At 34.3% G+C, this 26,171-nt stretch overlaps 1 protein-coding gene and 1 pseudogene across 1 annotated transcript; both read left to right on the forward strand.

The window, feature by feature from the left end:
• The first annotated feature begins 14,164 nt into the window (after positions 1-14,164).
• LOC148692585 (ATPase 2, plasma membrane-type pseudogene) lies at positions 14,165-14,911 on the forward strand (annotated as a pseudogene).
• Positions 14,912-21,437: 6,526 nt separating this feature from the next.
• Positions 21,438-25,005, forward strand: LOC137744622 (uncharacterized). The gene is made up of 3 exons (XM_068484397.2): positions 21,438-22,639; positions 23,168-23,327; positions 24,157-25,005. Exons 1-3 carry the CDS (start codon positions 21,785-21,787, stop codon positions 24,654-24,656), a joined length of 1,515 nt encoding a protein of 504 aa, XP_068340498.2. The 5' UTR covers positions 21,438-21,784; the 3' UTR covers positions 24,657-25,005.
• The last annotated feature ends 1,166 nt before the right edge of the window (positions 25,006-26,171 follow it).

Consider the following 26,171-nt stretch of genomic DNA (forward strand, 5'->3'; position numbering starts at 1 on the left):
CCTCATGTGATCCCTCAGCACCTCAATCCTTCTTCATAAACATGCAAGGGAAAAAGCATGAGCTGCATAACCATATTAGTGAAAACAGTAATAGAATAAATATGTTATTGTATTACAACATTACATAATTACATGTTTTGGGAGAGAAATCAAGTAACAAGAATCAGAGGTAGCAAAAAAACATACGACTATAAAGATGAGCATCGATTACAGTTACAACAGACCTCTCGTCTACTTTTCATACTTTTGTTCTTGAAAAAACATGAAGCATGTGCAGAAAAATAGTTCAGTGAACGTCAGCGAAGTTGTGAAATGAATACCAAACATGTATGACATCCTATTTTCATCACTGAATAACAACTGAACAAAAAATTTAAAGGAATGAAACCTGAACAAAACAAAAGATATTCTACAAAGTATTTAAATAAAAGCATGATTGATATTATCACTGATACTTTGAGGATGTCACGTCCTACGAACCAAAAGTGAAAAGTTATCAAGAAATGAAAATTAAACCAAAGAATTAGTAAGAAAATTAAGGAAAATTAAGCAGGTACTATATATATCAAATTAAGGAATATTAAGCAAGTCACTTTTGGCTTCGAAGCTGGTGATTGGGTACGCTTGAAGAAAGTATCACTCACTCGTAGGTATTCTTCATTCCATTACTTGTGATGGTAATGTAGCAATGGGATTTATAAACTCTTTGAAAGGGGAATTATTCACAGTTTCAAATGGCAGAATCCTGTTGTCAGACTGAAAACTAATGTATTGAGCCTTCGATTTGAATGGCCTCGTAAGAGGAGAGGGACATGGGCTACCGGGGAAGTATAATGGATCCTGCCACATAGGTGTCTCGGTGTCAAGTTCCCGGGAATGCTAACCTTCGTGGAAGAGGCCTCTACCTTTGTAGCTGATCCTGCTGAAGTGGAATTGGTTACGTTTGATGATTGTCCAAGAATCGTGAAGAAGTACCAACATTTTGAGGATTTTCATTGGGCAGTGAAAAAAAGATTGAAAACAATCAGGAACTTAGAAAGTGAAAAGACTTACCAAAATCTGAATGAAAAGTTAAACATCAAAATCACCTTCCCAATTCAATTCCAAAAGGAAAATTGCCATTGACTAACCATGACTAGCCTGCTTCTTTTTGTCCAATAATAAAAAAATTTCAAGAAATATCGGGATGAAAAATTTGAGATATATCTATAGGAATTACCCATTACAATTTTTTCAATTCCATCTTCTCCTCGCAAAACTGTTCATTTATTTTCTGATGTTGTGTTTGAGAATAGTATGAATATCAAAAGTATATAAAACATAGAGAAATAATACATGTAAACAATTAGCTATAAAAAATAGAGAGAAATAATATCTCTAAGCAGAATTAGCTAAATCGTTTAAAACACAAAATTAGCCAAAAGCAATAAAGAATTAAATCATAATCAAAACCTATCGATGATTGTCCATGCATGCTTGCTTTGCATTCCAACCAAAATCTGCATTGAACAACAATAAAAAAAAAAATTAAAAAATTAAAAAATTAAGAAATTTAAAAGAAAAAAAAAACATAGATAGTAGCATTATGATTGATTTTGTCAACATCAAAGCCAAACAATGAAGGAGTGGGAAAGAGAGAGAGAAATACAAAAATAAAAATCTAAAATAAATAACTTAAGAAACCAACAGTATAGATTTAGAAATTTAAAGCCTTTGTTCTCTTCATGAGTTTGTATTCCTGTGTGGTAGTGTGGTAGATGAATATGAGGGGCAGTTATGAGTAACAACAGTTTATGAAAAAATGAGTTGGAAATAAATCCAAACTTATGCAATATTGCTTTGCAAGGGACAAACATGGAGTTTATTTGTTTACATATGAATACTAACCTGCAATTTTGAGTGTGACAAACCTTGTTATGTTGAATTCGGTGACAACATACAAAATATTCCAAAATAATAACACAAAAGAATATATGATAAAAAAGACAGAGACAATAGAAACGAAAATATCACTCAAACACCCAATGGCATTGCGATCCTTTGTAAATGGGTTGAAAGCCTCATCACCTCTTTATGCTGCAATTCAAAACAAAACACAATCAGATCTCGAAATTGAGTAGCAATAGAAGAATCTAGTGGACTAAAAAAAATCCCAAATAAATTAAAACTGCCAAAAAAAAAAAAAACGGAAACACACATAATATTTGAATACGTGAGATGATTGAATAACTAATGAAGGAAGAAAATGAATGAGTTTTACGCTGGCCAAGGGTTAAGAGGGAGGACTGGAGTTTGATTCAAACTGGCACGGGCAGTTGTGAAAGAGTGGGAACATGTTATAGTGTGTTTTAGATTATATCTCAACTCAATAACTGCTTTTATCAAACTACCCTTTGGGATGATGAGTTTTGGATTTTTTTTACTAGGTTGTCCTTGTTTTCTGATTTTTTTTATTTTTTTTTTTATTTTTTTTTTTTGGGTTTGATTGTGCAGAAAATAAAGTGGCTTTTTTGGTATTTTAAAATGCTTCACCTATTTGGGCTTCTCCCTTTATATATACTAGCCTCTTGCCACACGCATACGCATGTGGCAATTGACCTTTTTATATTAGGTTATGTCTTTTAATTTTTTTTTTAAATAACTATTTTATATTTTTATTAAAAAATTATTCATAAAAAAAAATGAAGCAAAACCATGAAACCGCCCACTAACATGGGAGTTTTTTTTTAATTAAAGTTTTAAATTTAAAATTCATTCAAAATTAAAATGTGGTGAATTACTTTAAATTCTTATGGTTCAATTGTAATTTTAAGAATTCTTGAAGGACAATTTTTGGTATTTTGAATGTTTCACCTTTTAATCCTTCTCACTTTATATATATATTAACTACTAATTGCATCAAGTCTTTTGCAAGGTTCTAAAAAACGCTAGGCACTAGTCAGGCAGCAGGCCGGGGCCTAGCACCTAGGCGGTCGATGTGGATTTAAGTATATGTGTAAAATTTTAGGACTTTTTATGTTGATTTTGTAACATTTAGTCAATCCATTTATTTTAATCATTGTTGGACCTTTGTTTTTCATTAAAAATGAATTGGGCTTTGTTTTCTTATTAATAAAAAACAATTTTTATTCCCTAGTTTTTAAAGAAACTCAATGGGGAAAGCCCAACCGCAAACCCCTTAGTAGCTAAGCTCGAAGGGGGATAGGATATGGGATGCTGAAGCCAATGATGTGTTGTTGGACCTTTTACCTTCCTCTCCATTTAAAAAAAAAAAAAAAAAAAAAAAAAAAAAAAAAAACCCTAACTCTAATTATTCAAGCACAGCCGCCTCATTTGGTTATCTACAATTGCAGATACCTCTCTCTCTCCCCCCCAGCAAGCCGTCCCTCTTCTTTATCTTGCAATTGCAGATCGATGTTTATCGCTCTCATCCCAGCCAAATCATCTTCGTTTTCTGCAAATCGAAATGTCGAGATGGTCGCCCAGTCGTCCAACCTCATTACCACAGCAGAAGAACAACGTCAACTTACCATCAAAGCTGCCTAGGCAGTCGCCGAGGCTGCCTAGCCCTCTCAGTGCCTGTCTAGGCACCGCCTAATACCCTTTCCGATTTCTTCAACGATTTTGGTTTAATCGCGGCAGTGAACCATTGCCCAAAGCCTACGCCACGTTTTAGAACACTGGTCTTTTGTTTAAATTTGTATAAAAACCCACACCTATGGGTTTGAATAAGTAATTAAGTTGCGGATAATATGATGTTGATTAATTACTAGTGGGTAGATGGACCATCTCAAAAAGTTCTACATGGCACCATAGCTACTAGTCCTCTAGGCCCAATTAAATTTGATTTGAGACCACAAATGGAAAGCAATGAAGTCTCGAGTTGGGACATCCAAATCAAAATTGGCCAAAACAAAAAAGAGGGTTATTGATATGGAGTTGTCTTCACTTATAGCCTATTAAAATTGAGTAACATGTGAGGAGACGGGTTAAAACATATTTCATATTAGAAAGAAAAAAAAATTTGTGCCATTACCAGTTGCATTTAGGTCTTTTATATAAAATCTAACACATTGTTTTGTGCGATTAAGTTGGGGTCAACGTCTTCGTTCATAATTGGATCAATTGTCATCAATTAGTGTCAAGGTCCTGTTCTGATACCATATTAAAATAAAATAAAATAAAATAAAAGATTCAGCAACCCATTGTTAATAAGTACAACATCGATACTGTTACCAAGTTAACCACTTACTAAACAACTATAAATTTTATCACAAAGGCTTCAATTCAATTAAAGGTTGAATCACTTAATATAAACTAGCAACCGGCACACACGCTATACGTGTGCAACTCAATTTTCTTTTTATTGTGGTATGAGTTATAATCAATGTGCAATGCATACGTCATTTTGAAAGAAAAAAAAAATCTTTTCACTATGGTACAGGTTACATGAACTTATGAAAACAATTACTAAACATAAGTGAAATAAAACCAAACTTATGAGTTAGGCAATACTTTCAGAATTTTATAATAAGTAAAGATATTGTTACATGAAATACTAAAATCATCACTAACTTCAGTACATCTCCCAAAAGTTGTATAATGTGGAATTCTACTTGGATGAAACCAAGCCCAGTAACAACATAAAAACAATCGAATGCAACAAAATAAGTAATTGAGGAGTGATAAATCATGATTAATATATGTATTTCAAAGACACATCGAATGTATTGCAAGAGATTTTAAATGCTTAAAAATTTCTTCCTCCAACCTCGCATAAGATGTAGAAACTAAATAATGAGGCTCATACCTTCAGAACATTGGATGCCATTCATAGTGGGAGGGCCTCCAGTCTAGGATTTGTGGGTCAAAGAGGCAGGGAGCAGCAAAATAGGGGTCATGGGGGAAAACGCAGAGGATGTGGGAGAAGTTGTTGGGTGGTGGGTATGGCGGAAGGCGATTAGGGTTGGAGGAGAGGAATCGCCTACATAATTTGCAGGTGGGTTAGAGGGAGGCAGGGTGGGAGAAGGGGATGAAGGAGGTGGGGTGGTTAGAGCGGTTGAAGAGGATTTTGTCGAGAAAGATGCAAAGAGTGATAGAGAATGTGAGAGTGGGAAGTTTTTTTTTTTTTTTTTTTTAAATAGCAAAATTTGGTCGTGTGAAATTACATTTCTACCCATATTTCTTATTCATGTTCTGTTTTAATTAAAGATTTAAATTGGTAATTTCATAGAATTTTGGTTGACAATGAGTATTTATTAATTAGTAGAGATTATAATAATTCAGTAATCACATATTTATATAAATTGGGTATAGCAATATCAATATGGAAATTTGTTGGTTCAATAAAAAAAAGGGAAAATGAGAATCCCCTACACTTTTTTAATACTCTTTAGATTAAACATTGGTTTTATTTGGAAATTTGATTAGGACACCTAAACAATAGCCATGTCAGCATTTTTATATTTTTTTAGATTACATATAATTATTGTGTCTTTTTAATTTAAAATGTTAAATATTAAATTCCATATATATCATTTTAGGTTGATATATTTCTGGCCTTTTTTTTAGGAAGCCAGTTTCTTCTCCCACGTTTGAGCCGTATGGTTTCTTCTCCCATTTCTCATTTTTGAATTTTGAATGGACTTATCCATTTCAATTAGTGGTTGTTTTCACTATTTTATATTGATATCATGTGAGATAATAAAGCATATTTTCTATTTTCGGAGGCTTGAGACTGGTACGTTCATATAATATATTTAAATGCACCGCATATGTACCAAGATGATATATAAAGTAACGTACCAAATATGTTTTTTTTAAATAAATATAAATGTACCAAAATAATATATAAATGTACCAAATACATACAAAAAAGAAATATGAACGTACCAAATACGTACCAAGAAGATATATAAAGTAACGTACCAAATATGTACCAAGGAAAAATATATGTTTAATCAAGAGGAAATATATGTACCAAATATGTTTTTTTTTTTTTTAAATAGATATAAACATACCAAATACATACAAAAAAGAAAACAAACATACCAAATATGTATTAAGAAGATATATTAACTAACGTATCAAATATGTACCAAGAAGAAATCTACGTTTCATGTATAATTTGAAAGACTTTTTTTCACATCCCGGCCCGGGGCGGATTACTTCCCGGGCCCGCTCCACCACCTTAGCACGATATTGTCCGCTTTGGGCTTACCATTCCCTCACGGTTTTGTTTTTGGGAACTCACGAGCAACTTCCCAGTGGGTCACCCATCATGGGATTGCTCTAGCCCCCTTCTCGCTTAACTTCGGAGTTCCTACGGAACCCGAAGCCAGTGAGCTCCCAAAAGGCCTCGTGCTAGGTAGGGATGAGAATATACATTTAAGGATCACTCCCCTGGGCGATGTGGGATGTCACAATCCACCCCCTTAGGGGCCCGACGTCCTCGTCGGCACATTTCCGGCCAGGGATTGGCTCTGATACCAATTTTCACATCCCGGCCCGGGGCGGATTACTTCCCGGGCCCGCTCCACCACCTTAGCACGATATTGTCCGCTTTGGGCTTACCAAAAGGGCTAGAGCAATCCCATGATGGGTGACCCACTGGGAAGTTGCTCGTGAGTTCCCAAAAACAAAACCGTGAGGGAATGGTAAGCCCAAAGCGGACAATATCGTGCTAAGGTGGTGGAGCGGGCCCGGGAAGTAATCCGCCCCGGGCCGGGATGTGAAACTTTTTATTAAAATTTAATAGTACAATATTTATCTATAAGATTTTAAGAATTTTGAGATATTATCTAAAAAAAATTAAAAGGTATGTTAAGTATAATGGCAAGTTGCATTTATGGAGACTTTTTATTGGAATTAAATTCTACAATATTTATCTACAAGATTTTAGGAGTTTTGAGCTATTATCTAAAAAAATTAAAAGGTATATTTATATAATGACAAGTTGAGTAATTTAAATTATAAAAAAGACTACTTCTAATTCCTATGGCATCTAAATTATAAGAAGATATTTAATCATAACTTTAAAAAGCATAAATATTTAATCTCAAAATTTTAAAACATAAGCATCGTATCAAAACCCTTCGTAAAAAAAAGGAGATATAATAACATTGCAATCATGGGAATCCTATGCAGGAGAGTGCCACGTTGAGGGGCAAACCAAATGTCATTTGACCAAATAGGAGAACATCATACAGTCCACAACAAGGGGATGAGACAGAAATCCGACCATCTGACACGTGGAGGGAGTCCACCACCGCTATCACACGTGCGAAATGGACGTCCCGGTGTTTGGCTTTATTACGTGGACGCACCAGATTGACGGTTATGGGGGGGGGGGGGTCATGTCTTCCCTTTGTCCGTTTTGAAATGGTTGAGGAATTTTTGGGGCCCCATGTTAACGCCGATGACTCGGAGTTAATGTTAGGACTTACGACATAATTTTAAGGTCAATGACCTTTATTTTTAAGGACCAATACTAACTGAATCGCAACTCGCTGCAAAGATGGATAAAGGGTTATGGACAGGGATCTTCGGAATATCAATGTTTGGAGCTCAAAATCAGGTAATTCGGAGTATTCAAATTGAATCTAATAGTACCGATTAAGCAATCTTTACATAGACCAAGAACACGTATTTAATTTTCACAAAAAAAAAAAGAAAAAAAAAAAGCTTCGGACACTAAAATTTGAAGAGGATCCAAATTCGAAGGATTATAGTATACTATCCAAAGCTAAAAAAAATAGATTATTCACCAAAAACACAGTTCTTTTGAGAAACCTTTAGCAAGAAAACAGAGTTAAAAATATATTAAGATGGATGATCCTAGTGATTAAAGAAGTCCCAAAGATATGGGCAGAAAAATTACTTAATGAGACTCTCTATGTCTTGTATATGCATGTGTATGTATGATTGACAGTTGTTCATTATATTCAGCATAGAAAATTGGATAATATTTGGTTTTTTACACATAATGATTGCTTTTCTAATCTTCCTTACATAACAATGTAGCATCATTTTATCGTATATACGTTATATCCCGTACATTTTATTTCCATTATCATCATCATCTAAAGATTTCTCTAGAACCATTCATTCAAATTGACTATCATTTAGTTATTTATATGTATCGAGCAAATTGACGGGTATGATAACAAGTAATATTTTCATGATTAGTCATCAACTTGTCTGATTCTCCAAATCAAATGAAATTTTTTCAACCAGAACAAACGCATTTCGTCAATGAACTCTTAATAAGAGGACCACCGAAATTTAAAATATTTTAAATACCTACATGTCCCCTTTAAATTCGACAATGTGTATAAAGTTAATTTGAATTCCGAAATGTATTTTAACTTTAGCTACCTTCAATAAATAATGGAAGTTGCTAGTTTATGGGTTGTGACTTGTGTGAGTGGCAGCGAGAGGACAATCCACGACACCAGGGCACTCGTAGGGATTTTATTGGGAAGGAAACCCATGCATCTTCCTCAACGTCTACCAAACTCCTAGAAAATATTTAAAATATACACGTTCTAAAATGCTTGTTTTACACTGCAAAATCATGTGATGATCCAACTGTATATCTAATTAATTAGTTCAAACTAGTCGGGCTTAACTTGCGAGGAAACTGCATGATCACAAGATGGATATATAATTCACAAAGGATGGTGTCTGTACTAGGTTCAAGATTTATTTATCTGAGTTACTTTTAGTCTTAGTGCCACATGATGGCTCCAGAGAAATAAAGAATAGGCGTGTCATTGTTAAGCTGCTAACAGATAATTTTTGTATTTAAGTGTGTGTGAAAGTAGCTCGTAAATGTGACTTCTTAATCAAACGATTGAGCACCGAATGGAACGTTGGTCGGATAAAGTTCTTTTATGTGCCTCGAGTGAAGGACTTAAAATCATTAATTTTGTGTGTATAGTAGTTGCCTAAAACGAAATGAAAGAAAAATAGAAACTAAAACAAGAAACAAAATGTAACAATTTCATGATGTAGTCAAGATTACAAACATTTATGAAAGCAAAATCTACGCCAATAGACCAAGCTACATGACTTGAAATATGAATTGATTGGAAATGTAAAGAAACCAGTAAAACTCTAGCAAGGTTCAGGCCATGAAGGGTGAGACAATGCTAGAAGAGTCCACCAAGATCACTGGTATTAGACTGGATTTAGTACAAAACATATGCCTCAAAAAGGAAATAAGGGTGGTTGGAATTGCATGTCAACCAAAACATACCATGGGGTGACGGAGCTGTAAAAGTTTTAGATCTCATGAATCGTAGGCAATGTTTGCTTCGAATGAAGGCTTTGGGATTGTAGCTGAAGAGCTAGAGGTTTTGTTGAAGAGCAATTTGGTTTTTGCTGAAAACCAGTTGCGTTGATTGAAAGATCACTCAAGGTTTTGTATACACGTAGATATTTAATTTGACAAAGGTCCTGAGCCTGAAGCTTATGGCTCTATTTATAGGCACTCGAAAATGAGCAACCTTGATCTGTTTACTGAGCTAAAAGCATGGGTAGATTGATTATTTGGCATTGGAAATGGTTGTAATTCCTGGTTGGTGGCCTTCAGTTGTGTCATGTGGCGTTTCACACAATCATTGCGGACATGAACATATTGGACGACGCATTCATCGATATTTAAGGAGGCGAGATATTCTCGGGTCTGGTCGACCACTTGGTGGACGCGCTTCGGGCCTAAAGATCCTTGTTTGAGCCCTCAGACGAGTTAGAATGATTTGAGGTCATCTGAACCCTAGAATGCAATTCTAAATTGGACTTCAAAGTTGATGGGCCGAAATCGTGCAACTTTGAGGTAAATAAAAATAGATTGACCTTATAGCATACCTTATTTTTATTTGTGGCCCAAACAGTTTCATGCAAACAAATTCAATAGTTATTTAGAAATTTGAATAATAATTTACGCAAATAAGTTCAACGATTATTCACAAATTAAATCCTAGCGGTAAAACGTGAATCCGCAAGTCCAAGAGTGAATTTAGTTTACTGGTAATATTATTATTATTATTTTTTTTTTTAACAAAAGTTCACTGGTAATATTTATCTAGCTGCCAACTTTTGGTGCTGATGGCACTATCCTCGACATATGAAGGCTTTTGGTGCGGTTGGGAAAAAGTCGGCGCCAACTTTTAAGGTCACGCTGATTATAATCATCTAAACATCAAATTTCTTAGAAAAATGTATTATTGTGTATCGATCGGTATCAATCATTTTTATTCGTTTATCTTTATTTTAGAAAGAAAAGAAGACTTGCGTTGTTAATTAAGTTGCGAGATAATAATCATTTTGAGAATAAATTATATTTTGCTCTCTTAAGTTTTGTTCAATTTTAAATTTTTGTATCTTTCAATTTTATATAACGGCTCATGATTACACATCAACGTTATATGTTCAACTTAATTTTTATTAGTTTCTCTGTTATCTGCCTATGTGATCATCACATAACCCATTCTATCACCCAACTGGACTTCCACATAATTAATAAAGGATGTGAACCACTCATACATGGAAACGTGGACTGATCCAAATAAATAAAAAGTGTACCTTTAACATATTACCAATTTAAAATCAAGTTAATTAAATTTAAAAAATTAAATTAACATAATTTTAAAATTTAAAATTAAAGAACAACGATTTTAACAAATTAACAATTAAAATTAACTCAAGAACAATGAAATTAATCTGAGTTCTTCGCGTTCACCTTCGACTGAAGAAGAACGAAACTCTAAAAACGCCTCCTTAACCGTCCTAGGTTAAATAAGTGAGAATACAATTGCTTAAGGGTTGTTTTATTTTCTTTATTTTTTTTAAAAAATTAAATAAGGGTAAAAGATCAGTTCAACCGGAATTAAAAAAAGTGGGACTTCCTTAATATATGTAATTATCGATGATCTAACTGGATAACACTGAAGATATCTAACTGGATTGCTAATTATCTAAGCCAAACACTTGAGCATTCTTGATCAGACAGACAGCTAGAGTGGAATATGTATATGTATATGCTAATTATCTTAAGCCAAACACTTGAGCATTCTTGTTCAGACAGACAGCTAGAGTGGAATATATATATATAGATGACTGATGAGCGCGCGAGAGCTTTCTGCAAAAGGATAAAAATTGCAATCATTTCCTCGCATGCAAGTCCGGATTAGATTATTCGCCATAACTCAATTATCTTCCACACCTTTTGGCTATGTTACTCTAATTAATCTTCAAACACTTGAACAAATATTAGTGGAATGATTAAATTATCAATTAATTAAATAATTAAGGACAATACTTGATACGTGTTCATGTAGCAGAAGATTCTTGCTAAATAAAGTAAAGATATAAAATACGAAGGTGGGAGTCGTGGGACAAATAATTTGGTAAATCAATTAATCAAACTTAAAGTTAACTGCGTTGTAATTTGCATGGATTATTGGCTTATTAAGATTGACCACTTCCTCTACTCCCAATGAATTTAAACATTTAGAATATAAAGGCAAGAGAGACACGAAGTTTTGAAATCGTATATATGGAAAAGGACGACAGGTTTTAGTCCAAAAATAAAGGATGACAAGAGAGACATGAAGTTTTGAAATCGTATATATGGAAAAGGACGACAGGTTTTAGTCCAAAAATAAAGGATGACAAGAGAGACATGAAGTTTTGAAATCGTATGGAAAAGGACGACAGGTTTTAGTCCAAAAATAAAGGATGAGCAGCTTTTACCATTGGTATCTGGGTATTTGCTGGTTTTGGTGGGTACTGTTCAGTCGGTAAAGTTTCAGCGTGCATATTTTTTGTTTCCACCCTAATATCCGCATGCAGGTTGTTATTTTTTGGCTACGTTGGCTTTTGAATAATTTCTGTTGCCAACTTGGCAATGTTAACTTTCAATCCAATTTCATTGGCTTGCGATAAGGGTTAAGCTATTTACTCTGAATCAAGTAATTCTTTGTACCCCTCGTGCCTCGTCTATTTGTTCTCTTTGCTTGACTGATAACGAGTCTCATAATCATTTTTTTTATTGGGTGTTTGTATACTGCCGGTATTTGATCTCATGTCCTTTTTAAGTGTGGTTGTGATCCCCTCCTTTGAATTGGTATGAGTTTATCACTCGAGTTGTTAATAATTGAACGAGTAGGTTGTTAGATAATACCATTAGAAAGTAAAGTCACCAAGCTATTGCCTATGCTATTTAGAAGGAATAACCGTAAATTCAGAAATGAACACTTCCACCCCATTAATATCTTTAAAACCATTATAAACTCTATATACTTACGATTATATTCTTTGCAAATTCTGCTCTCTATTGCAAGAAGCAAGAGAGAGCTTTATATTGATCCACAAGAAAACAAAAGCGAATTATTTATTTTTTTAATCTTATATATGTGATATAAAACAAGAGAGATTTAGATACAAAATCTTGATGCAATGGTAAATGAGCTGGAAGTCTTTTACAAACTAAAGCAAACTTGATTTGCCAAAATTGTGAATGAAGAAACCATTTATTAAAGCGCCCCAGGTAAAATTAATTTGATTAAAAAAAAGTACAGGAAGACCAATCCCGGTCTTTTCACAAAAGTTTTCTTGGTTCATGAAGGATGAAAGTAAAACACCCTTTAATATTTTGTCTCATGCATGCAAAATATTATATGATTTGCCTTTTCTTCTATTAGAAAAAAGAGGAATGATCTTGCACGCGTGTTAATTTTTATTTGTTTTTTATTTGCAGGAATTTCAAACTCAAAATGAAAGGGAAATTCAGCAAGTTTTATTAGGTGCTGATTAATGTGAAATGATCTATTTTAATCAAAATAGTTTTTAAAATTTGCATAATCTCTTACTTAGTCTCTTACAATAAAAATTAATTGAAGTAGTCCCTGAGTTTGTCTATCTTAAATTATTTTGGTTATTCTGTAAAAAAAATTTGTTAATATTCTCGTTAAGTGAAGGGGTTGGTTTGACAAAAGTACCCTTCGAAAGGTGATCAAAATAATTTACAATGGACAAACTCAGGAACCACTTCTATCGATTTTTATTGCCAATGATCAAAGTGATGAGAAATTATGTCAATCTCAAGAACAAGCTAAAAAGTGATGTGAAATTTAAACCCATCACAAATACTTAGGGTTATATTTTGCTAGAATCTGATCTTCTTGAGAACGAAATGGCATGGTATCATTCCGGACGTTCTTTTTTATTTTGTTTCTTGATTTGTTATTGGAAAGCGATTGTATTTGTTAAATGCATACAAAATATGAGCACGAATCGCTGGACACGGTTAAAATTTAGTCTCAAAATTTTTAACCTTAATCTTTAAACGATGATCTTTCAAACAAAATTATCCAAATATATTGGTTCTATTTCTATACATGGGTAAGCATGTAATGCTAGAAATACCAAAATGTAAAAAGTTTATTCGAAAGGAAAATGATTTTCTCCCCTCTTTTTTTCCTTCTCTTCCCTCATCTTATTTGAACGGTTAGGGTTAAACCAAGTCAATAACTTATATTAATTTTATATTAAAAGAGAAAGACAAAATAAAAAATATAAAAAAAAGGTGAGAAAAATGGATGAAAATAAAAAGAGAGAATCCTAGTCCTATTCGAAAAACATTCTCAAGGTTGAGTTCTAATTCCAGCTTACAAAAAGCAAAGCCCCAAAAAATTGTTAAATCAAATTGGTTACGCGTCACTGTATTCGAAATGCCTAGGGCTGGAAAAAAATCCCAAAAATCCCAAACCAAACCGAAAAAATCCCGATCCCAAACCAAAAAAATCCCAAACCAAAATTCCCGAAAATTTCGGTATGTCATCCCGAACCAAACCGAAATTTTCGGTATGGAATTCGGTATTACATCTCCATTTTTTCGGTATTCCCATACCGAATGAAGTCATGGATTGCTTTCCCATAAGCCAACTTTCCAGCATGACCACAAGCTGAAAGAATGGCAGAAAGTATCATCTCATCTGGATCTGGCTCCGCATTAGAGTTCTTCATCTCTTCAAACAAAAGGAATGCAGTGTCGAAATGGCCACTCTGAAAACATCAGACCAAATCATACCCGTTAATCATAATACTCCAGGCAACCACATCTTTGCGAGACATTTTATCAAACACCAACCGTGCATCCATGATCCTCCCACAAGCGGCATGCATTCTCACTTCTCAGGACATCATCAGTATCAAATTGGGAGATATCGTCCCAGCTGATGCTCGTCTTCTCGAGGGTGATCCTTTAAAGATCGATCAATCTGCCCTCACAGGAGAATCACTTCCAGTGACCAAGCATCCAGGTGATGAGGTTTTCTCCGGTTCAACTTGCAAGCAGGGTGAAATTGAAGCTGTTGTTATTGCCACCGGTGTCCATACCTTCTTTGGGAAGGCTGCACATCTTGTGGACAACACTAACCAAGTCGGACACTTCCAGAAGGTGCTCACTGCCATCGGGAACTTCTGTATCTGTTCCATTGCCATTGGAATGGTGATTGAAATCATACTCATGTACCCAATTCAGCATCGCAAGTACAGGAGTGGAATTGACAATCTCTTGGTGCTCTTGATTGGAGGCATTCCCATTGCCATGCCCACTGTCTTGTCCGTGACAATGGCTATTGGTTCTCACAGGCTATCTCAGCAGGGTGCCATCACCAAGAGGATGACTGCCATTGAGGAAATGGCGGGTATGGATGTGCTTTGCAGTGATAAGACAGGAACACTAACTCTTAACATTTCGGGATTCCCGATTTGTCCCGAAATCCCGAAATTATTTCGGGATTCCCGAAAATTGGGATTCCCGAAAATTTGGTTTGGGATTGGTATTGAATTTGGGATTCCCAAAAATTTCGGTTTGGGAATCGGGACAAGGGTTTCGGTATGAGATCCCATACCGAACCACCCCTAGAAATGCCTGCAACAAGAACAACCCAAAACAAGAAGAGAAAAAAATTAAAAAATATATTATAGTCCAAAAAAAAAAAAAATTTCAAGTTTTAAATTAAAGTTGATCTCATGTGAAGTGGACTGGACGAAGGAAAAAGAAGAGTACGACTCACTGCCAGTGACCGAGTCAGCCACTGAGCCAAAAGCTACAGTGTACGCTCTAACCCACCCACACACATTTCCACATATTGACAGAGTTTCTCTTCGAAATCTCATTATTTGAAGCAAAAAAACCAGAAAATTGGAACTATTCAAATTAAATGGCACAAATTTATTAATTCATTTCGTTAATATACTTCACACAAATTAAGAGCTTTAATTTCTTTTTTATACAAATTAAGAGTCTAAATTTTTTGATTCTTAGACTCTAAACACTAAAATCTCAAGTGGATTCGAACTCTCCTCATATCTGTAATTTTGTACAATGTTTATTGCCAATTGCTATAATATTCTTTTCTTTTTCTCACATTATCTCTTTTTTTTCCCTTCTAAATGGTCATTATTCACAGAAAATTTGTACTGTTTGAGTACATTATCATTTTAGCATTTCATTAGTCAGTAATGCAAAAATATATATTTATATTCATAAAATTTTGCATTATTATTAACAGAGAATGTCATGACAGTCACGCATTCGTGTCGTGCAAATTTCTCTCGCTTATTGAAGGTCAAAACGTAAAGTAATCAAAACCGACGTCTGCTATTCTCTTACTCCACCAGTCCAGACGAGGGTAAAGAGTAGGGTTTCACATTGTGGTGGTTTGATTGATTGAAAGGACACGAGGGTGAATTAATCTTGAAGAACAATTATACTTCTTTGTCTTCGTTGGGTCAATGAACAATTACTCTCTCTACTATATGATTGAAAGAGTTTGAGATCCAAATTTTGATCCTCTTTCCTTTTATTTTTTTGGAAAAACTAATGAAAAGAATTTGAAAACTTTGTGTTTTAATGAAAATGACAAAATAAAGGATGAATAATACCATGATTGATTTTTTTGTGCAAAAATGTGATTTTTAGTTAAAGAGAACAGTACCAGGAACTTTTCATTAAAACTTTTTTTTTTTTTTTTTTTCCATTCTAATATTGCAATAAAACTGGTTCCCAAATTACAACTTAATTAATTTAAATGATGTCAAGATCATAGTTTTTCTTTTTTGACACAACTATATAGTTACACTAAGGAGTAGGAAAATTAGTGAGGAGCTCTCCGTTTACGATATGCGAACCTAAAGCGTCTCTTATAAGTGTAAATAAATATTATTAGCCTATAGTACTAAATAATAGTTTTGTGATCACAGTTAACATGCATAGTTGTGTTAATTATGAAAACTTAATCATAATTAGTAAGCATAATACGTTGTTCGCCACAAGTAAAATGATGTTTTTTCGTTAAATTAGCAACATATATTGTGCATTCCTCAACCTTGTATTACTGTCACACCGCCAAATCCTTAATTGCGTGTAAAAGGACTTACTACCGAGTCTGAGTCTTGTTACTATCGCACATTGTTTTACAAAATATTTGTTGACCAACCCTCTTACCACATAATGTGATTGATGATTACGTCGTTAAAAGACAATTAAAAGAGAAGACTGATTGATTTAAGGTGGTTGATTAGTCCATTCCATCATCACATTATCATAATTTGGGAGGATAATTAAATATATGAAATCTATATGAGATGATATGTATATTTAGGAATTGGATCATCTTTAGATTCCCTCCATCCCTCCCTTCATATTCTCCAAAGCCTTCAAACTTTTGTCGTTCAATTGAATTCAAACTGCCAGAAATTAATTTCCTATTTACCTTCACCTTCTCATGTTCATCTTCTTTCATATTCACCTTCTCTTGTTCATGTTCTTCCGTCTTCTTCTCTATCCACATTCTTCTGTTCATTTTCTTCTCTCTTCTTCATCTCTCTCTAACTCCAAAATTAAAGAATCCGGATAATCCAAATAAAAAAATCCATAGAGAATTCCAGTCTTATATTTAATTTGGGGCCATAGGGACCCGACCATCCATCGATGGTGGATTTTATAATTATGTGAATATTACGTGTCCAGCTGTAAAGTGAGGATGGTGTAATGGGACAACATTTATGGAGTAGTAGAGTACAAACACCTCTGTGCTGCTAAAAGTGAACAACTGTGGCCAAAGGCAGGGCCTTTCCATTTTGTTGTCATAAACCCACAGCCTTTTACTCTACACTCCAAATCTTGCCTCAATTGCAACCTGCTTTCCCTTGCATTACACTGCATGTACCAATAGTAGGTATGGAAGTTCAATTTCAAAACCAGCAAGTGGTTAAGACTTTCACTAAATTCAATTTTGTGACTTTGATTTCTATATATTCAATTGAGGCACTAGTGTTTGCTAGGGCGGAGCCATTAAGGGACCAAAGTGGTTCCGGGGCACATCCAGACTACGGTGTACGAATTTTTCGACAACCCTTGTTGTGAGACATGAGAAAGAAGTGAATTGTTCCTCGTGAAGAATTTGATTCGAACCACGTCGTCGTTTTCTGATTCTAAGATTTTGTTGTTTTGTCTTTTTGGTTTACTGAAACGATGAGTTTGTAGATGAAGGTTTTACAATAAATTTTAATATTATTTCTAAAACAACCTAATCATCTACTATTTGAAAAAAATGCAAACCAGAAATGTTTTGTAGTTTTTCTTTCTATATTAAAAAAAAAAAAGCGGTTAATCTTCTCTCTACCTCCCACTAAATTGTATTGCACAATTCTTTTGATTCTCACTATTAAATTTAATGGGTCTTTCAATTTTGTAAAGATTACTTCAATTGCTCATGTTATGAGTTCAAACTTCTTTTTCATACGGGAAACACCTTTCCTCACACAAAATTCTGACTCCGTCATTATATTTTTAGAAACTTTAACGAAAAACTTCTGGTACTATTTATTTTAACGAAAAACCATATTTTTACTCAAAAAAATCAATCATGGTACTATACAACACATTTTTATCATTTTCGTTAAAACTCAAAGTTTTCAAGTTATTTTCATTAATTTTTTTTTATATTTTTAGTTCGAAAAAGAGATTCTTTTTTTACACAGTGGATCCTTTGATATGCACCAATACATAATCTTTCTCGATATCTTTATTCATTGCATCTTTTGCTAGCACATCCAGCTATTCATTCATTTCTTTCATCTTATAGAGGGAAATATAGTAAAATATTTCTCCTCGTAAATTACTAACATTGTAAATTTGTAACAAGGTGAAAGCTAGATTTTGACCAGATTAAAAAACATATTATTATCACCAATATATAATAAAAAAATAATAAAAAAAAAGAACTTTAACGAAAATTTCTTAGTATTGTTTATTTTAGCGAAAAATTATATTTTTACACTAAAAAGTCAATCATAATATTATTCATTTTACCCTTTATTTTGTCCTTATCGTTAAAACTCAAAGCTTTCAAATTTTACTAGTTTTCCTTAAAAAAAAAAAAAAAAAAAAAAAAAGGGTTAAAATTAAAGCGAAAGCTAGAAGATTATTAGGGAATATATGGATCTCGGGAAAGAAAAGAAGTACGCGGAAACCACCACCTGACCTGGTTCCTGCACTGCACTGCACAGGCAGGCAGCTGGCTCCTCTCCTCTTCTTCTCGCGATTCCTGTGTCCATACTTGCTCTTCCTGTATAAATATTAATATTCATATTATATAATATGAATTGTCGATTTAGTTTTTGAATTATTACTTTAGTAAAAATTAGGTTACTAAATTATTTTTTTGGTAAAATAAGTCTTTAAATTTATTAAGAACTGTTAATTTCATCCGTACTATTATATTCAAAGCTAGTTTATGCAGTTTTTTGTCAACTTAAGTCATATGATACATGTAAAAAGTAATACCGTCATTTTCTCGCTTATAACTCCTTAATATTTCATATCAGTTGTGAATCTAACGTCTAATTTACACTTCAAAGTTAACTTCATATACCATTTATTTGGAAAAAAAAAAGAAGCAAGTCCTACTTATAAAAAACTATTAATTTACCCCTTAAAGTGTATCACATGCAAGTCACGTGACTTGAATTGACGGAAAATCGAATAGAATAGCTTCAAATCTAATAGTAGGGATGTAACTGGTAGATTTTCATAATTTAAGGACTGATTTTTCTGAATAAATAGTTTATGAACTTAATTTTTACTAAGGTGGAATTCTAGGATCAAATCAGCAGTTGATCATGTTATATATATGTATATAAAGGGATTTCATATTTGCTCCTTCAACTATTGGGGTTCTCCACTTTGTCTTTCAACCTTTTGGTCTCAATTTAGTAACCTAAAAATTTAAACTTGTGTTAATTCAAAAGTAAACAAAATTACTGAATGATCGCACAATTTTGCTTAGGTTTTAGTTAGAATGGATCACGGTGTCGAGTATGTCAGAAAGGAAACTCTTCATACTATTTCAACAAGTTGACTATCATCGATGTTCAAAGGATGAAAACTAGTTTTTCAGTCTAGTAGATTTTAGTGCTAATTTTAGTTTCCAACTAAATTGGTTTTGCCTATTTTTAAACATAAATGAGTACTTTAAGCATAAAAAGGTTGGTCAAAGTTGTTGTATTACTAAAATGCTCTTCAAAAGTAGTCATGTAACAATAATATTAGGTCAACTTTTATAACGAAAGTCATTTTCAGTCTTTATTAAACACTTTTCAATAGTTTTAAGGACTAACTTAGTACAAAGAAAAAGTTTGTAGAACTAAAATGGAAACCAAAAAAAATTTGGAGGTAAATGTAAAATTAACCCTATAAAATACCAGTAAGTGCCAAAATAAAGAGGACACATGTAATCTTACAATTTGTATATTTTGGATTTTGGACACACTCTGCAAACAAATTGGTTATTTTTAAATTAATTTTCACAGACACATAAATCTGTTGGTTTGGTGAGTGAGATGCGTACAAAGACAGAGGTAGATTGTCTGCCTTCTTGTTTAGATGCTTTTTTTCATCATTTTTTATTTTGTGCGGTTACGGTTAAGCCACATTAACATTTTATATTAATTTTTTAATAAAAATAATAAGATAAAAAGTAATAGAAATATAAAATATTAACGTGATTTAACTGTGATCGGAAAAATAGAAAGAGATATGAATGACATCCAAATAGGATGACAGACAATCTGCCTCCTACAAGGACTCACCCTCCAAACCGGATCCTATTCCCCTATCCCTACTCGGTCTCTCTAGGATAGCCTACTCGTACTACACTCTCCAACTCCTCTGCTGCTGCCACCAATTTGCGACCATGTTTTTTCTTATTTAATTTTAATTTTCTATATAACCAATTTGCGACCATGTTTTTTCTTATTTAATTTTAATTTTCTATATAACCAATTTGCGACCATGTTTTTCCTTATTTAATTTTAATTTTCTATATAACCAATTTGCGACCATGTTTTTCCTTATTTAATTTTAATTTTCTATATCACGATATTCTACTGTAAAAGAGATATATAATAGTCTGGCTAGGTCAAAAAAGGGGCCAGTCCTTAATTAGATATCCAATATTAAGACTAAACTCAAAATAATACATCTTAGTCGAATGAGAAATGCGAACGAAACTTTTTTTAAAGTGGAATACTTATGGACTTTCTGCGTTTTACCTTAACATTAATTTTTGTACTAATATTATAAAATATTGTGCTAAATATGAGATGTTAACCCAAAATTTAAGTTCCTAAACTAAAAGTTTAAATTTTAATCCAAAAATAGTTTTTAATCCAATATTAAAATCTAAAATTTTTAACCCATAAAATTTAGATTTTAACACAAAAACCTCCAATCCTTATGGGTTAAATTTTTAGCCGGATATTATTAAAGAATGAATTTAGGATAATGTTTTTCTCAAAGTCCTTAAAAAAAAAAATACGTAGACTATTTTAATTTAATTTTACGAACATTTTAACTTAAAAATATTTAGATTCCGATAAATATTGAAAAATCACTAAACCGACACAATGAAACTCGTAAAACACATTAAACAATTTTTTTTAATCACTTTAATCATTGGATTTAAATTTGGACCATTTGATTTTTTTTTTTTACTGTTGAATTTGATCATATTAGATTTTAGCCATTGAATTCAATAAATTTATAAATATAAAACTAAAAAAAAAATATATATATATATAGTAGGTCAGCCCCATTAATCCAAAGGGAATCTTGTGCTAAATTTGTCCCTAGATATAAGTTTTGAGTTAAAACTCGTATTTACCCCAAAAATTAAAGTAAGTTAAGATAAATTAGAAACTAAAATTTGAGTTTTACTTTAAAATTAGAGTAAGTCTTAGAGAACCTAGATAAAATCTTACTTTTCAAAAAGCCTCTTTAACATTAGTGTAGTAGAATTTGTGACTTTTCACTAAAGAATACCGCTAGTCTTTATACCAGTTGCTGTGACCATTCTATTTTTATTTTTAATTTTACCTATATTTCTTTCTCCCTTTTATTTTATAATAATTCGATTATCACCATCTAAGATTCTCAGCCTCGATTTCTACCCCCTGCCCCCTTCAGATTTGAATCATGAACTCTCCTCTTTCCTTCCTCCCTCTCTCTCGAAACCCTCGATCTCTCTCCCCTATATTAGCATCCATTTTCTCACCCTTCAAAACCTCCCACTTTTGAAAGTTGAAACCTCTTCAACTTTTTTATGCTGCTGAAAATTATCATCCAAAATCTGTTTTCGCTAAATTAATATTTACATTAATCGGTTTTTTTCCTACAAAAATCCCTTTTGAAAGCTGCAAGCTTTTTTCGATGAACATGGCGGCGCAGAAGCACTTACACGAGCTGCTGAGAGAAGTCCAGGAGCCGTTCCTGCTCAACAACTACATTGCCGATAAACGCTGCCAGCTGAAAAGTGCTTCCACGAAAAGCCAACAACACTTACAGGTCAAAAAACGCAGACCCATCTCCCAAGTTTCAAACTTTCCCGGCAATCTTTGCAAAAACGCCTGCTTTTTCTCCCTCCAAGACTCGCCGGACCTCAGAAAATCCCCGCTCTTTGATTTCTCGTCACCGGCGGCCAAAAGCCCATGCAAAAGTCCTAACGCCATCTTCCTCCATATCCCGAACAGAACCGCCACTCTCCTCGTCGAAGCCGCGATGAGGATTCAGAAGCAGTCGGTGAACTCAAAACCGAAAACCCAGAGCAAAAACCACGGGTTCGGGCTACTCGGGTCGCTTTTTAAGAGGTTAAAGAATCGGAATCGGACCCGAAAGCGGGAAATCAACGGCGGCGATGGGGTTCAGGTCTCAGTGAAGGACATTCTCCAGTGGGATTCGTCAGTGGGGCGAAGAAAGATTTCTTCCGATCAGTTGGAGGAAACGGTTGAGTCTTGTTTGGAAGTTGAGGACAAAAGTGCTTCCCTCATAAGCATTGGGAGGCCCAGCAGCGCGGTGTGGTCCGAAACCAACGAAGCCACTTCAAGCAGCTGCAGCCAGTCCGAGGAAGAATCGGCCGATACAGATTGCCCTTGTAGTTGCGACAAGATTAATGCTTTTTGCGAAAGCCCTTTTCGTTTCGTCCTCCAACCAACCCCCTCGCCATCCGGCCACTGCACGCCAGAATTCACGTCGCCGGCGGCGTCCCCTAGTCGCCACAAACAAGAGGTTTGTCTTTTTCCGTAGCTTTGCCAACTTTTTTTTATTTTTTATTACCATGACTATATAATTTAAGCACCGAGTTGGTAACTCGGTCTGCTTAACGACGGTCCGAGTTAACTCACTGGGAAGGTTACAGAATTGTCGGCAACATGATCAATTTAATAGATTTAGGGTGGGAAATTTAGGCAGATTGGAGGGCCATATGTGTCAATTTGTATGATCAACATATGTGTATACTTTTTGTATGTATCTGCTGCATTGTTAATCTCTTTCTTGTAAGACAGTGTTCAGTAATAATATTCGATTGAAAAGACAAATTTACCCTTGTCTTCTTGTGTTGGATCCCATCATGGAGTCCTGACATATGTAAAAAATTATACACTTTGTGTTGTTGATCAGTCACATTCTTCTAAAATTTAACAAGAAAAGTCAATCAGCAATGCAATCATGGATCTGGGTTTTAATCTAAATTATTACTTTATTGCTTAAGTACATATGATTAGTGTTTTGATTAGGGTTTTGATGTGTAAATAGGAGGAGGGGTTGCAGAAATTCCAAGCAGAAGTGGAGGAGGAGGAAGAGAAGGAACAATGCAGTCCGGTTTCTGTATTGGACCCTCCGTTCCAAGAAGATGACGAGGGACATGACGATGAAGACGGTTTTGACTTGGAGTGCAGCTATGCCAATGTGCAGAGTATGTAATAATTCCCATGCTGTACTAAACTTTGTTTTAATCTTTATACCCTTGTTTGCTGGTTGTGCGGTCCCTTTCAATGAGCTTGTTACTGTTTGTTACGTAGGACATGAAAGTTCAATACAAAGATTGTTTTTATCATGACACCATGCTTATCTTTGTGGGATCCATAGCCAGATTGCTTCTCCATGTTCTTATCTGTGTTTCGGTTCAGAAGTGTCGGTCAAAACGCTTGTTGTCGATGTTACATACGTAATTTTGCAGTGATCATAACTGCGTATGTGACCCACAGTTCTGTTTTCTGATGTCAATGTGCATGTGTTAGTTCATCAACCCTAGTTGTTCATTTCAAATTTGGGATTGTGTTTTGAAAGTTTTTAGCGGTTTTCGGTTTTGATCAAACCCTTTATGTTCATTTATAGGCTCATTGATTGCCCTGCTTCAAAATATGGCAATTATTCACCTATTTTCTGCATTTCTTCTTCCTGTTTTGTTATGGAACCTGTTGAAGGCACGAGAGTTGTTTCCCCTGTTCTCTGTTTTTCCTCGGTGTTATTACAGTTAAATAAAGATCCGTATATAGGACACGAGAGTAGGAGAGGATCAGTTCAAAGTTTCAAAATTAGAACTGCACATTAATAAATTTTGGGGGCATGTATATGTTTATGTATGTGCCTTTATTTTGTTTTCCCATCTGAGTAACAAATGTTGGTTCCTAAATGTGATATCAAAGTAACAGGTTATTTTTTAGTGTATGGACAAGCCTTGTAGCAATTTTGAATTTTCGAACAAGTTACTAATTTTGGTCTTTCCTGCACTGAATTTACAGGAACAAAGCACCACCTTCTGCTGAAGCTTCGTAGATTTGAGCAATTGGCGGGGTTAGATCCAATTGAACTCGAAAAAAGGATGCTAGAAGAAGAAGATGATGATGAATGTGACGATGACGAGTCAGAAACATCGGATAGCAGCAGGGAAGAAACTCTTGATGGGCTTCTCAGAGAAGTACTTTCCAAATTAAACTTCCCTTGTAACAAAAGTATCCCCGAAGACATGCAGATATTGTTCATGGATCTCATTGTCGAGGAACAGAGAGAAGTGGATGATGCTTTTGACAGCAGAGAAGACGTGGTGAGAAGGGTCTGCAAGAGATTTGAATCTTGGAAAGAGGTGGAGTCGAACACCATTGACATGATGGTGGAACAAGATTTCCGGAAGGAGCTCGACGGGTGGAAGAAAAGTCAAGATCAAATGGGAGAAACTGCAATGGAGATTGAGCTTGCAATCTTTGGCCTACTGGTGCAGGAAATGGCAATGGAACTAGTTTGATTAACTCGAAAATTAATCGACCGGGAAAGGTTCGATGTAATGGGGACCATTCCAAAGAGTTTTGGCACGACTTTTTAAATTTTTTTGTTTCTAAATCAAAATATGATCACTTGGAGTATAGTCTGACATGCACTGTGAAGCAGGAAATAGGCTTGAAATAGTAACATGCCTGAGGAAGTAATTAGAGGGACTTGGGGTTGGGTGGGTGACATGGTATTATCAATGTATATGGATTATGTATGTAGTTGGTGGGGGGGGACCGGTGTATGTACGTATCCGCGCGTATTTAGACATGAGATGTACAATTCTTGGCCTTTTTAAATATCTATATTATGTCCTAAATTTTATCTGTTTCGTTTGTGCTTTTCGCTCTTCTTTTCTCGACCTGCACTCACTCACATTTGTTATGGCTTTTGAAATGAGCAAATCGGTTGAGAATCAATGCGCATAAACAACGAGAGTAGCGTAGAAGAAGAAAAGATGCGTGGAAATCATTATCTTTTTTGTGTAGAAACAACGAGAGGGTAGAGGGTTTGTTTTCCCCAATTCTATGGGTTTGTTGTCCCCAATTCTATGTCTCTCTTGTGTCTCTTTTCTAATTGTCACTTTGCATCGTTTTAGTTCTCCTCGTCCTCGTGTCATTTCGGATTCCAATTGTAGCAAGTGATTATATATACTTCTTGCAGAGATCACGATCTAGTGTGAGATCTAACGAGAGAAAAGGGTGAGGAGTGACTGATAGAGAATGAAAAGGAAGCATAGCCGGCAGAAAAGTAACGGTGGCGATAGGGTGGTGTGGTTGCCGGAATTTTATTTCACTGTTAATTTCTGTATATCTTTTATTTATAGTGTTTTAAGTAGTTTTATGAAAAATTAATTGTGTTAGTTGTGGAGTTAAATTGAAGGACACGTGCCAAAATACTAGAAAAGAGACACAAAAAAGACATGAAATTGAGAATAGCAAACCCTTAGCTCCATGAGACTAATGTCTAAAAGGAAACAATGCATGGAAATCATTATCCTTTTGTTAAAGAAGCATAAAACTTTAGTACATCAAAGTATGACAACCAGAAACTCAGAAAGTGTCAAGGATCCAATAAAGTGAAACCTACACATTACCAACCCAGTATTCTTTGGGAAGGATGCCAAGGAATTGAGTTGAAGAATGTCTTAACAAACGAATAAAGTTAAGGACTTGAGTTATTTAAACACAAATTGATAAGCTTTGCTTTTCTTCTCTTTGTCTCTTTGCAGCATCTGGCATTATTGAAACCTTACATTATTAGTTCAATGTGACTAATTAGTACTCAATTTGGTAATGATAGGACTATCTACTTGACTATATTATTGACCAAGATCATTAGGTACAGAACAATCGTACTATTAAGCGGATACTGTTCGACTTCATACATGTAAGAAGTTATTGCTCCTTCGTAGTTAATGACAATTTGATATATATACCGAAATATTTCATCTAAATCACAAAATAAAAAGTTTTGGAACACATGTCAATAT

Source organism: Pyrus communis, chromosome 12 (assembly GCF_041283825.1).
Source record: "Pyrus communis isolate YQ-2024b chromosome 12, ASM4128382v1, whole genome shotgun sequence".
Lineage (NCBI taxonomy): Eukaryota > Viridiplantae > Streptophyta > Magnoliopsida > Rosales > Rosaceae > Pyrus > Pyrus communis.